At 38.4% G+C, this 15,613-nt stretch overlaps 1 protein-coding gene across 1 annotated transcript; it reads right to left on the minus strand.

Moving 5' to 3' along the window:
• Nucleotides 1–492: 492 nt before the first annotated feature.
• Nucleotides 493–6,766, minus strand: LOC141480601 (uncharacterized). The gene is made up of 3 exons (XM_074170791.1): nt 6,556–6,766; nt 3,127–4,063; nt 493–511 (listed from the first exon to the last, which is right to left on the minus strand). The coding sequence occupies exons 1-3, from the start codon at nt 6,764–6,766 to the stop codon at nt 493–495; spliced, it is 1,167 nt and encodes a 388-aa protein (XP_074026892.1).
• Nucleotides 6,767–15,613: the final 8,847 nt, after the last annotated feature.

Raw genomic sequence — 15,613 nt, forward strand, 5'->3', positions numbered from 1 at the left:
TTCCATCAACTAGCCCACTCTTTCATTGACTAGCACATGCGCTCTTGCATGCACTCTTCCATCAACTAGCCCACTCTTCCATTGACTAGCACATGCGCTCTTTCACTAAACTGTTCACGCATGTGACGATCTTTGTCATTCAAGAGGAACATTTTGTTGCATGCATTTCAAAATGTGAGAAAATAACACAAATAGATTCAAAATAATATATTTATTAATAACAGAAGACAATGACATTAATAAAACAAAAAAATAAAAGTGTTAATGTGTCTCTGTCGTTTTAGAATGTTCTTTGATTCTTCTCCTCAATATTTGTTGATCATGTGTCAGACAGCAACATTGAAGGAAATGAATTCTTCTATTGGGATAGAGTTGACCAACCTTCTCACACAGATCCCAAGTACTTCTACATGAAGTGCATACATGATTCCAACAATTCGTTGTGTATGTATCACAACGCAAACAACGTAGCAGCGGAGCTGGAATAGCAGCTTAGGTAGCACAAATATTTCTACAAATACCCATATTATTGGATATTATAGGTTCGGAACACTTCAGGCACTGTAACTGTTGCTGACGATATTCTATTTTTGGCCGCTTCGGTGGATGAGATGGACGTGACAGCTGAATCCGCGACACACAATCATTGCACATACCAGTGCAAGGATTAATTGTTTCCTTGGGTCTACTTATTTGGCAAAAGTAGCACACAATAGCTCCCACTATCATCATTGGGTAGACACACACTTTTGGTTTTTCATCCCACTCTTTTGGAAACGGCATTTTACTAATTCGATTAGAAATAATAAGAGATGACTTATAGAAACTCTGACTGCTCTTTCTTACACGGAAATTCTCTATTTATACAAATTAACATCATGTGAAAGTATAGTGGGGAAACTTATCCTTCTCTCCCACTCAAAACGAGTCAAGTGGTAGGTGGGAGTCGTACCACTTCCACTTCCTATTCAATCATATAAGTCGACTTACAATCCTGAAGTTCATTCATTCACTCTACAACTGTGAGCAAACAACAAGATGAATTCTGAAAAAATAGCTGCTGCATTAAATAACATATCTGCTATTGACGAAAATAATTGGATAGACGAGTCAGATGATGAGGATGTCAACATTCCACTAGAGGAAGAGATAGTTGAAGAAGATATTGGAGTCGATGAAGACGTGATAGATGAAGTTGAAAATGAGGCCAATGAAGATGATGACGTGGTGGAGTTTGAAGGGGTTGTGGATGGAGAAGAAGACGATGAAGGGATTGTAGCTGATTCATCTGAAGGTGATGGTGCTTTGAGGATCGGTATGCGAATGCTCAATGTCAGTGAGACATTAGAAGATCCATTGGCCTTATATTGTGCAATGGATGCATACGTGTTGATCAGCACAATCGATGGTGGTAACAAGAAACTATGTTAGTGCTGCTTTCGTTTTTATCCACACAGAAATAACAATGGAGGGTGGTATCATCATGTCAACACCCACAACACCGTCTCTATTATGGAAATGGGGCAGAATTGGTGTGATGCTTGCGAGAGGCCCCTAACAAACTTCACCCGAGTGTCGACATACATTATACGTAACAATGTCAAACCTGTGGCACAATAACCGTGGACCTACTGGTCAAAAAAAAAACAACAGCCCTTTTCAGGGCTACATAATTCACACAAACAGTAGAATTCACAGATTATGTGACAAATGACTACTTTGACTAAAAAAGTCGAAGTTAGGATTTTGTTAATCATTGAATATCTGTGCATATGATGAGACTTCTTTGACTGAAAAGTCAAAGTTGGGAATCTATCAATCATATATATATATATATATATATATATATATATATATATATATATATATATATATATATATATATATATATATATATATATATATGATGAGCTGTTTTCTCGGGTTTCGCTCCGTGTTCTGTGTATTTTCTCCCCATAAGGATGATTTTCACAACGTTTCGGCAAAGTCTCATTTGCCATCTTCTGGTGATGTCTGGTTTTTTTTTTCTTTCAACTAGACTGATTAATTCGAACTCTGTGTCTCAATTTATAGGGATGGATGTTTCCCTTTACCTGCGTTGCTGCCACTACCTGTGTTTGCTCGACTACCTGTTTTGGTCTTATTACCTGAGCTGCCTCTCCTGTCTCTGTTATTGTACCTGTATTGTCATGTACCGAGTTTTGCCTCTGAAGTTGAGCAGTCTGATTGCTTGTGCGAAGTGATAAAACGGATCTCCATGTTGATGGTAATCTTTGCGCATCATCCCTCTTGTTCATATTATTAGGTCGTTTTTCAATTTCGATAGCCTCTCTGATTGTTCGTGAGTAAAAGTTTTCGTTGCTTGCTAGCATTTTTGTGTTATCGAAATTGATGTTATGTCCTGTTTGAAGTACGTGTTGGAAGAGAGAAGACGTGGTGACTTTTCCCTTCACTGCTAGTTTGTGTTCATCTTTGCGAATGTTGATTCGTCTGTTGGTCTGGCCGATGTAAGTCCTGTCACAATCATGGCATGGTACTTCATACACTCCTTGTGATTCCAGTGGTATCTGATCCTTGGGATTACGAAGCATGGACCTTATTGTTCGTTCTGGTACGAACGAAGTTGATATGTTATGTCGGTGAAGAATTCTGCTGATTTTATCTGTTGTTCCTGCAATATATGGTAGTGTGGTTGTTATGACTGGTGTATCTCGAATTTTTTGTTGTTTCCGTGTGGTCTTGGCAGCCGCTTTTATACTTCTTTCTGAGTAGTTATTCATTTGTAGCGTTGTTTCGATGGTGTTCAACTCTTGTTGTCTGTGATCGTTGTCTGCCAGCCTCCTCGAACGTGTAATGAGTGTTTTTGCCACCGCGTGAATTTGTTTTGGGTGGTGGTGTGAATTTGCGTTTAGGTACCTGTTCGTGTGTGTTGGCTTTCGATATACCGTGTGACCTAATGTTCCGTCTGGCTTTTTCATAATCAGTACATCGAGAAATGCGAGCTGGTTGCCTTCTTCAACTTCTTTCGTAAATTTAATGCGTGGATGGATTTCATTCAAATGATTAAAAAACCTGGAAAGTTCCTGGTGACCATGAGACCAAATCACGAAGATGTCATCGACATACCTCAGCCAGAGTTTAGGTTTCAAGGGTGACGTTGCTATTGCTTCGGTTTCGATTTCTTCCATGAAGAGATTGGCAACAACGGGTGATAGTGGCGAGCCCATTGGTGCCCCTTCAATTTGTCTGTATCGTTGGTCGTTATAGATGAAGTAAGTGTTTTTGATGCAATGTTCCGCCAATGTGATGATATGCTCTTTCGGTTTGTATTTCTTTTTGATTATTTCTAGTGCCTCTCCGGTGGGTACCTGGGTAAATAACGAGGTTACGTCAAAGCTGACAAGGATGTCGTCCGGACTAACGGTTTGTGTTTTCAATATGTCTATGAGGTGGTCGGCATTGCGCATATATGAATCGACCTTTTCCGCATGTGGTTGAAGTACATGAGCAACGTGTTTCGCTAATTGATGCACTGGTGAACCTACCGAGCTCACGATTGGCCTGAGTGGTGCCCCTTCCTTGTGGACTTTGGGGAGTCCATAAAGTTTAGGGCACTTGGATGATTTCTCTCTTGGAATCAGATGTCTTTTGATTTCGTCGTCGATAGGAGAATTATTGATGGCAGTTTTTGTGGTTTTCTCTAGATAGGTAGTTGGATCTCTAACTATTTTCTTGTAGGCTGGATCCTCTAGTAGTTTCATCATTTTGGATTCATAATCTATGGTGTTTAACACTACTGTTGCATTGCCTTTGTCTGCTGGTAGGATGATGATATCCTCATTCTCTCGTAGATTTTTCAGTGCTTGGTATTCCTTATGGGGTATATTTCTGGTCGGCGGTTTTGCATTTTTGAGTACGTGTGCAATGTCCTGTCTAATTGACTCTTGCGTCTCCTTGTCGTCTATTCTATTCAGGGCTGATTCTACATTGCTAATTATATTTTCAACCGGTATGCGGCCTGGTGCGACCGCGAAGTTGAAACCTTTAGCTAGCCGGAGAGGCACTAGAAATAATCAAAAAGAAATACAAACCGGAAGAGCATATCATCACATTGGCGGAACATTGCATCAAAAACACTTACTTCATCTATAACGACCAACGATACAGACAAATTGAAGGGGCACCAATGGGCTCGCCACTATCACCCGTTGTTGCCAATCTCTTTATGGAAGAAATCGAAACCGAAGCAATAGCAACGTCACCCTTGAAACCTAAACTCTGGCTGAGGTATGTCGATGACATCTTCGTGATTTGGTCTCATGGTCACCAGGAACTTTCCAAGTTTTTTAATCATTTGAATGAAATCCATCCACGCATTAAATTTACGAAAGAAGTTGAAGAAGGCAACCAGCTCGCATTTCTCGATGTACTGATTATGAAAAAGCCAGACGGAACATTAGGTCACACGGTATATCGAAAGCCAACACACACGAACAGGTACCTAAACGCAAATTCACACCACCACCCAAAACAAATTCACGTGGTGGCAAAAACACTCATTACACGTTCGAGGAGGCTGGCAGACAACGATCACAGACAACAAGAGTTGAACACCATCGAAACAACGCTACAAATGAATAACTACTCAGAAAGAAGTATAAAAGCGGCTGCCAAGACCACACGGAAACAACAAAAAATTCGAGATACACCAGTCATAACAACCACACTACCATATATTGCAGGAACAACAGATAAAATCAGCAGAATTCTTCACCGACATAACATATCAACTTCGTTCGTACCAGAACGAACAATAAGGTCCATGCTTCGTAATCCCAAGGATCAGATACCACTGGAATCACAAGGAGTGTATGAAGTACCATGCCATGATTGTGACAGGACTTACATCGGCCAGACCAACAGACGAATCAACATTCGCAAAGATGAACACAAACTAGCAGTGAAGGGAAAAGTCACCATGTCTTCTCTCTTCCAACACGTACTTCAAACAGGACATAACATCAATTTCGACAACACAAAAATGCTAGCAAGCAACGAAAACTTTTACTCACGAACAATCAGAGAGGCAATCGAAATTGAAAAACGACCTAATAATATGAACAAGAGGGATGATGCGCAAAGATCACCATCAACATGGAGATCCGTTTTATCACTTCGCACAAGCAATCAGACTGCTCAACTTCAGAGGCAAAACTCGGTACATGACAATACAGGTACAATAACAGAGACAGGAGAGGCAGCTCAGGTAATAAGACCAAAACAGGTAGTCGAGCAAACACAGGTAGTGGCAGCAACGCAGGTAAAGGGAAACATCCATCCCTATAAATTGAGACACAGAGTTCGAATTAATCAGTCTAGTTGAAAGAAAAAAAAAACAGACATCACCAGAAGATGGCAAATGAGACTTTGCCGAAACGTTGTGAAAATAATCCTTATGGGGAGAAAATACACAGAACACGGAGCGAAACCCGAGAAAACAGCTCATCATACTTTATCCGTGAGAATCTTCGAGTTAACATATATATATATATATATATATATATATATATATATATATATATATATATATATATATATATATACAAGTCTTGACAAGTCACACAAGTCTTGACTATAATGTTAATTTATTTCTGTTTGAAAGTATAATGATAGCTCTGAAAATGGTTGTTTGTTGTCTTTAATTGTAGCCCTGAAAAGGGCTGTTTTTTCCTATTAATCCATACAGTGGTATGGACTAGCGCTCCTCATCATCAGAAACAATGATGATGGTATCATCATCTGAATCATCTGTATCTGATGATATACTGATGATGTCGTCCTCATATTCATCTGAATCAGATGATATACTAATTATATCATCCGCATGATCGTATAGCTCGTTATCCTCTCGATCGTCTAACTCTAAATCTACTTCCTCTTGCATACGTTCTTTTACGCGTTCTGGGAAATTATCAGGAAGATCATAGATGCGTTGCAGAAATTTTGCGAAGCTTGTATTGGAATGAGTAAGTGTTGAATCTATTTCATGTACCTGGATGGGTCCTGTACTTGATATACAATACTCTGGTACACTCATCGGTTCGGTAGTGGAATCAGCACTCGACATTGTGAAAGAATTATGTAGAACTGGGATTGATGCTATATTTATATCAAAAAAACTGGAGGGGTGAAGTGTAAATGTAAAACAATTTAGTGTTTGGAATTCGAAAGCAACAAGAATGACAATCTTCATGGAACTCTGAGTGATAATTGAGAAAAAAACTAATAATAAGGGAGAGGGAAAAGACACTGCCCCAACCACGCAGTGTCTCGTGTACACCAACCAAAAAAGTGTGTACTCCGAGGAAGGAAAGGATTGAGGGTGGGAGAGAGAGAGAGAGAGAGAGAAACAAGGAAACGATTACAAGTCGTCATCAGAATTCAATATTTCCCATTTGTGCATGAGAGCTCGCCTTTCTGACCAAATTTCAGCAGCTACTGAATCAGGGGCCATATTAGGGTCTGGATACTCCAAGTCTGACTCCCTTTCCCTACCATCAGTGCTTGTAACATGAAGCACTTGAATTCGGGAATCGAAGTTCTCCAACGTTGAAGGACATCTATGTGGTTCTGTTGTGGAATCGACGTCCATGTCCATGTCCACATCCGAATCATTGTCGTTGTCTTCGAAGTTGGAATCTCTAGGTATCGACTCGGGTTCCAACTGGGGTCCGGTTGTGGAATCAGGTTCCTGAGTTGTCGACATGCTGGCGATAACTACTCAACTGAATATTAGATTGAGGAACTCCTACATTTATACTATTCAAATATAGGTGAGGATAGGTGGGGGCTATGCAGTGTTGTAAAACTTATAAGGAAAAGGGAGAGGGAGAGACACTGCCCCAACCTCGCAGTGTCTTGTGTACACCAACCAACAGTATGTGTACTCCTAGGAAAGGATTAGGGATTGATTAGGGGGTTGATTAGGAGTAAGGGAATTACTCTATTAGGATAGGAGATGGTGGAGGACTATCCTCAATGAGGATAGGCGGGTCAGGAGGATCTCCCTCATCGGACTCGTCGGACTCGTAGGAGTCGCCCCACTCATCGAGCTCGTCATCCCCGTACCAGTTCCAGAACTCATGATGATCCTCAGCCGATTGGGAAGGATCCGGGTACTCACTGTCCGAAAGGTCTGGTTGGTCGGTCCCGGTGACGTGTAACACTTGCACCCTGTAATCATGATCCGGGAAGTCGGGCTCAAGCGAGTGAGGTGACGTGGTGGAAGTAACAAATCCTTCCTGGTAGTTCTCCCAGTAATTAAACTGATACCCCGGGTAGCTATGTGGTTCGCTAGTTGAATCAGGTTCCATCTCGAAGCTAGCTGATCAACTGAATGTTTCATCAGATGATTCCTACTTTTATTCTTTTGAGATGGAGTGGGGGAGGAGTGGGGATTGAGTGGGGTGAATTGCAAAGTGACATAAGACATATTCAATGAAAGAGATACTTGAATGGATAAAATACAAATGATATACAGGGTGTCCCTGGACTTCCTCTTTTCCTCTCGGGAATGTATAGATGGGGTCAAAATATCACCAGTACTTCATATAACGTTTTTTCCTAAAAGTCTTCGTAACCAAGTTACGGGCCCTCGAAGTTACAAAATGAAAAATGTTTTTCTTTGATAACTTTTCAAGTGAATATTCAAAATCATCCAAATTTTGGTAATTGACTAAACAAATGAATTCCGTCGATGAGCTTTCATGCAGGAGTCAGTTGTTTTGCTACAAAGTCAGGAACGGACTACCCCAGATGGTCCACACCCCAAAACTTTGAAATGACAGATATTTTTCAATATTTTTCAACAAAATAAGGTTACTTGGACAATTTTATGAATAAAAGTGCTCGTGTGGAAAGTCGATCGGAGCAATGAGTCTTGATAAAAATGTAGTTCTACTCGACGACATCAAATCCGCTCGTCCACCATTATTTGAAATGAATAATTATCAAAGCAGAAATAATAATGATAACGTTAATTCAACAACATTTATAACAGGAATAATGCAAAGTATGCTAAAATGAAGTCGTAAACAAAAAGTACAGTACCTATATGGAAGTTTAAGTCACAATTGTGATAGCAGATATTTTTTCAAAAGAAATATCAAGTTCTGTAGATTCGTGGTGTTTTTAAACTAACAAGCTACTTTACTATGAAATATCGAATTCATTCCATATTTTGTATGTACATAATACGTGTGGAATAATCACGTTTCGTGTTGATCAGTTATCTGAATCTCATGAAACTCAACATTCGAATGTTTCAAATTCTTCTTCACAGCTAAATTGTTGAGGAGTTTCACTGATAATTATAATTTTATGGGAGAAATTCTTTAACACGAATCTAAATTTAGCTGAAAAAACGCACATCGGAAAAAATATTTACTATACTAATAAAAAGCAAACGAATGAACTACAAAAACGGCTGCACATGATCAGGTGAAAAATATCCAGGGAATAATTATGTTCCATTTCTTTCACAGATGTTGACAAAAAAAACCTTTTAGAAAGTTTTGATAAAAAATGAGAAACTGGAATGCGATTTTGTTTTGTTGAGTGGTGCGTTGTCATATGACTATCATTGTATTGTCAATATTCTATAGGATATTTTGAATTTTTTTGATATGGCCGAACAGTTTACATTCAATGAATATGCAGATATGCATGTATTTTATGGACGAGCATTTTGTAATGCTGCAGAAGCTCGTCGTCTGTATTCAGAGCATTTTCCCAATCGAACGGTACCGTCAAGAGAAACATTCGAGCGTGTCGATCGCAGCTTGAGGGAGACAGGTATGTAATAATTGATAATTAATTTGAGCACGTTGTTTTATTTCGATATTATTGTAGGTACAGTTTTGCCAAAACGAGGTGGTGAGGGCGCTCCTAGGACTGTACGTACCGTTGTATTGGAGGAAAATATTTTGGAAGCCGTCGCTGATGATCCTTCAATGAGCATCAGAAATCTATCGGAACAGTTCCATACATCCAAGTCCACTATTCATAGAATAATTAGGGAACAACTGCTCCACCCATTTCACATCCAGAAGGTACATGCCATGACACCTCAAGATTTTCCAGCACGACTGGAATATGCCAATTGGTTCATGGATAGGCAAAGAGAGGATATGACTTTTATTAATCGAGTTTTATTCACTGATGAAGCAGGTTTCAGTAGAGATGGAGTTATCAACTCTCATAATCTCCATATATGGGCCGAAGAAAATCCCCATGGGATATTGCAAACCAAACACCAACGGAAATTCAACGTGAATGTTTGGGCTGGTATCATAGGAAACCATCTTATAGGACCATTCGTTCTACAGGACCGATTGAATGGAGAACGTTATTTGGAGTTCATTCAGAACGATTTGAATGGACTTTTGGAACATGTTCCATTGCAAACCCGAAGAGATATGTGGTTTATGCATGATGGCGCTCCTCCTCATTTTAGTTTGATTGTGCGTGACCATCTGAACCATATTTTCCACAATAGATGGATTGGTAGAGGTGGGTTATATTCATGGCCATCGCGGTCTCCGGATTTAAATCCATTGGATTTCTTTCTGAGGGGGCATCTAAAAAGCCTTGTTTACGCTACACCTATTCACACAAGAGATGCATTGTTGAATAGAATAACATTACATTGTGAAGCCATACGAAACGACCCTGGAATGCTATTTCAAGTACAGAGAGGGTGTCTTCGCAGATTAAGAAAATGTATAGAGAGAGAAGGTGGTCATATCGAGCAGTTTCTGTAGCGGATTTTTCATTTCTGTTTGCTCTTGAGGCTCTTGAGTTTCGTTAGTTAAACGTGTTTGCATTATAAAAATTCGTTATGAACATTTTACCTATCATTACCATTTTCCTTAAAAACTAATATTTTCGAATAATGGTAGACATCTCAGGATAAATGTTGTTGAATTAATGTTATCATTATTATTTCTGCTTTGATAATTATTCATTTCAAATAATGGTGGACGAGCGGGTTTGATGTCGAGTGAAACTACATTTTTATCAAGACTCGTTGCTCCGATCGACTTTCCACACGAGTACTTTTATTCATAAAATTGTCCAAGTAACCTTAATTTGTTGAAAAATATTGAAAAATATCTGTCATTTCAAAGTTTTGGGGTGTGTACCATCGGGGGTAGTCCGTTCCTGACTTTGTAGCAAAACAACTGACTCCTGCATGAAAGCTCATCGAATGAATTCATTTGTTTAGTCAATTACCAAAATTTGGATGATTTTGAATATTCACTTGAAAAGTTATCAAAGAAAAACATTTTTCATTTTGTAACTTCGAGGGCCCGTTACTTGGTAACGAAGGATTTTAGGAAAAAAAGTTATATGAAGTACTGGTGATATTTTGACCCCATCTATACATTCCCGAGAGGAAAAGAGGAAGTCCAGGGACACCCTGTATACTTGTTGATTTCATTATGAAACATGTCTTTTCTTTTTTAATTTTCTTCCCAAGAGATTATTTACAAGAGATAAAATTGATGTGAGGTATTTGTCTAGAAGAATTTGGAATTGAAATAAAAAATGAAAATAATAATAAGACGAAGTGAAGAAAAATGCTCCAACCATCGCATTGTTCAATGTGTACCAAACCAAAACAATGTACACCCTTTATTTCACTTCTTTTTTTATTTTATTTTATTTTTTTTTTGGTTCCTAAAATTACAAATATAAACTTAAAACTACCATAATTAAATATTCTTAACTAACCTAAAACTAATCTTATATTTGCACTTAATCTACGAAAAAAGTATCCATAATTGTTGATAATTTTTTATACAGCTCTATCGAAGAGGTCTCTGCTTCACACCTTTCCTGCAGAGATGCATAATTCCGATCTATTTCGGCTATTTCCTTTTGGAGCTCCCTCCGTCGGTTATCCATTTCAGCCATTTGCCGGGTCATGGTAACCAACGCGGCCTCGCTAGATCGGGAAGCTCGTTCTGCTTTCGTACACCTCTGCAGGAAAGTTTTCAACCTTTCACTATCCTCTTCGATGGGCTGTCGCATTTGTGGCACTTGTGGCACCAACACTTCAGGATTCGCCGGTGTTGCTGGCAGCGGTGTTAGCGGCATCCCCAACGGGGTCAATATGATACACTCCGGAGAAGGCGCCCTCGGTGTTTCCACTGCTGCGGCCGGTGTTTCAACTGTTGCTGCTGCTGCCGGTGGTGTGGAGGGCCTTAAGCTCTTACGATCGGTCGACCAACTACCTGCATAAGGATTAGTCCTATTGCAAGTAGCTCGGTACTTCTCAATAGGACCAAGCCTCGCTGCAGGTCGTTGACAAACCTTCTTTACAACCCTGACTTCCTCCTCCTCGAATAAGTCAGGGCTGAGAGATCGGACCCTAACTCTCGAAGTGGCTGCCTTCTCCTGCTCGTTCACAGGCATGATGGATACCACCGCATTGTTTAACTCCTGGATGTTGGATGCCATTCTGAAAATGTGAAATAATACAAAGTTAGTTGATATAAAAAAAAGAAATAACATTGTTAACTTACTCAAAATTCTGCTTGTTGACTGGACTAGACTGGAGTGTTGACTCGATGACTTGAACTGTCGAACTGAATGTTGAAGAGTGCTCTCCTCGGGGTATAGGCATGCATCCGCGAGTGGTGGGAATGTGGCGGGGGCGCGCACGCGCAATGGGGGTGGGGGCATGCATGCGCGACTGTTGGGAGTTGAGGGTGGGGCGATGGGTGGAGCCTTGAGGGTTAGGGGTGGGACTCAGAGGGTCGGGCGGTGGATCGTTTTCCTGATGTGGGGGCCCAAAACTGCTCGGTTAGTCTCTTTTCGGCGCCCCGGGCGGTTGATGGCGGGCGGGCAGTGGGGCAGGCGGGTGAGGTGGTGGGGGAGGGAGAAACGCGTGCGGTATGCATTCACCATGTTCCCTAACCTAACGTAATGTTTCTCTAACCTTACCTAACCTAACGTTTCTCCAGGACTAACCTAACCTACCCTAATCTAACCTACCCTAACCTAACCTAACGTTTCTCTAACCTAACTTAACGTTTCTCCAGAACTAACCTAACCTACCCTAATCTAACCTAACCTAATTCGCGCGCGGAATGCATTCACCATGCCCGTTCAATTAATACGTCATCTGTTGGTTTTGGTTCTATTATTCTAACATTTGGATTAATGTCCAGTCCTCGATATCCCAGTCCATCTGATGACCTGCCTTTATGTTTTTTCTCCAAAACTTCAACTCTCTGTTCCAGTACATCATATTTATTCATTGTAGTCGCTGTTATGTTAGACATAGCATCATATTTTCTCATTGTAGACGCTGTTATGTCAGACATTTTTATCTCTACATCACTTATAAGTTTGTCAAATTTACGAGTGAAAGTTATCCGAGCCTCTGCAATTTTATCATCGAATGCTTGACGTGCATCGCGAGCAATATTACCTATTGTGGATTGTATTGCACCTTGTAGGGCTAGAAGTATGACCTCCTTTGCTCCATTAATTTCCCCCTCAAGATATGATACAGTTACACAATCACTCTTGTCAATTGGTTCGCTTGTATTTTTCAATATTTTCCTTTGCATGTCATAATGACCATCTTTTGTTAATTTGAATCCATTGCCGGGTGGACCTCGGATGACATTACCACCGCATTTTCTTTTTCTGCTAAATTTATCGATTGTTTTAGACATTGTGCACCCACGATGGTTCTTTTCATTTACATTATACTATATATATTGCAGTAATTGATTAGGGAAATAGAAATAATACAAATAAAATTTTAATCATTTTATATTCATTACAGTAATACATATACTTATATACATAATACATTAATATCACATTACTTCTGTCATATATTATTAATTATAAATGGCTACATAAACATCAATATTGAATTTTCCGGTTTTGAAGATATTGAATGATATTTCAATCATTGATCTCGGCAGATAATAAATTAATCAATTGATCCAATGGAGTCTCCTGTGATTGTGATTGTTGAATTATATTGGTTATCCAAAGAATGTTATCATTTGGATCGTTTTCATAAAATTCAATATCATTATGACCCCAAGGAAGAGTGTGGGTAGTATTCGGAATGATAAATCGTTTATCGTCATGGTATGATAATGCAACTTTATTCTTCAATTCAGTGTACATATCATGCAACACGCTTCTAAACGAATTCATCTTTCTAAATATCATACCACCGTGTTCAACGATATTTTGATAATCTTACATGTCAATTCATTCTTTATAACTGATCGTTTAACCCCTTTGGCTTTTTTAAATTCACCATCAACGGATTTCACGCTTTTGCACCTGTACCATAAAACCTCATGATTGGATCATTCGGAAATTCATCTTTGAAGTTACCCAAGATTGAACTTGTTAGTGGAATATTGAATTGGTTAACTATAGTGTTATTGGATGTATCAAACCTACTTATGTTACTTTTCATGGATTCATAAAAATTTTCTGTATTCACTTTCAAAATGAGTGAGTCGGTATCTGTGTACAGTAAAGAGACATTTTCACCAAAGTGTTGTTTGATGCATCCATAGAAAAAGTCGTACATGACTGTTTTTGATAATTCTAATATAGAAAATCCCAAATATAATGGTTTATCATAATGGACTTTAACTTTACCCAATTGAATGGCAACGAAATTTTCTGTGAAAATTTAACAATTTTTGAAATTTGGTCTGGATATGAGAGTGCTGGCACCTATATTTTTCTTTATATTTTCCCAATGTGTAACGAGTCTAACATCAATTCTGTTATCTACATTCTCCATTGTCTTTCCATATGCCGCATTATTCATTAGTTTATAGAAATCTTTAACAGATTTGTTGTTAGACCTATTACGCATTTCAGTATTGAGATCTATATAGGGTGTCATCCAACGTGATTGTTTGAATTTCAATACTCTATGTGTATTCATTACAATCAAACCATTTTTGATGGCTTGCTGTAGATTTCTATAATGAACAATATATTTTCTTTTATCATTCAAATTTGGAATTAATTTGGGAATTTTCGATTGTGTACGAGGTGGTATTAATTTTTCAACTAAAAATGGAAGATCAGAATGTTCATCATGCAACTCTTGTGGATAATGAATGTCCACTTCAAACACATACCCATACGGACTATCAGAACTCACATTCATCACATCAAGGTTAAGAATTTCATTAGGTGTCAACCATGTAAATTCACTTGTTGGTAGAGGTTGTGACATGCTATGACCGTATAGATTCGTTGCATCTAAATATGTAATGAATGTGGAAGGTTCATTGGGATTATAATTTGGTAAAAATTTATTATTTGCTATATGTTTCCTCTCACTACACTGACTAATTCCACCTCGTATACCTTTTTGAAAAAAGTGAATCATATCAATGTCAGTTAGTAATTCCAATTCAATATTCGTATACTTCAACATAGCATCCCAAGATAATCCAGGTGCAGTGTAATAATGTGCTGGATCTAAATTATAAATCTCCAAACTTGTGGTGCGAAAGTTTTCAAAAATATCACATAATAGCAATACATCCGACTTCAAATACAAATCAGAGTATTCACCCAAATTCTGACACTCGAATAAATTCCACACATTTCTAGCCCCATCATAATCATTTTCTGATATATGTTCACAAATGAGTTTGTCATAAAACTGATTTTATGTTGGAAGTGATGGATAATTCAATTTGTCAATGTCATCAACGAAGCTATATGGAAATACACCTTTCTGCCTCATCAAATTGAATTTATCAATTTGTGGGAAATGTTTATGCATCTCCAAACATTGTTCAGAGGTCAAGTTAGCACCCAACTTCTCCAACGAATTAGTCATAAATTTATAACTATCGATAAATCTCATTTTGAGATATTTCTTCTTAACCTTACCATCTTTATCGATATAGGTGTGTGTGAAGAGATGCTTAGTGAAAGATATGTATTTCTCTTTTGTTTGTTGGATAATATCAACTTTCTCTTTATTCCTATACAATTCTTTTATGAATAAATGGCAATCATAGCCGCTTAAATTGTGGAAAATAATAGGTACACAGTTGGGGATTTTGAAATTCAAATTACATTTGGAATGAGCGGCATGTGATCTTTTCTTTCCTGTAACATGACAATGATCTCTAACTTTGACTTCACCATCAATAAATGGTTTATTACATATACCACAAGTTCCGGCTGCAGCAAAGTGTTCCTCTTCTTCGAGGGTTTGTGCATCCATTGGTATAGGGTATCTGAGATGATTTTCATATATCTTTTTCAAATCATCTTCAATGCTACTCACAAATTTCTGAGCTGCATCTACACCTCTATATGTAACAAATTTTGACAAATCATCATTATATGAACATTTTATCAGATAAGCAAATGAATATGTAGCATGTTTGAATGTTTTAATCGTGTATGAACTTTCTGGATTTGGCTCATTCACGTGAATCGGTTCAAGTATTGATTCAAAATCAGCATATACTACAAATGGTATCCTCATTTGTCTCTCAAAATTTTCAAACATTAATTTATTTTCCGC

The sequence above is a fragment of the Leptinotarsa decemlineata genome, unplaced genomic scaffold (genome assembly GCF_025532065.1).
Source record: "Leptinotarsa decemlineata unplaced genomic scaffold, Ldec_3_MD MMD2_P_RNA_scaffold_9, whole genome shotgun sequence".
NCBI lineage: Eukaryota > Metazoa > Arthropoda > Insecta > Coleoptera > Chrysomelidae > Leptinotarsa > Leptinotarsa decemlineata.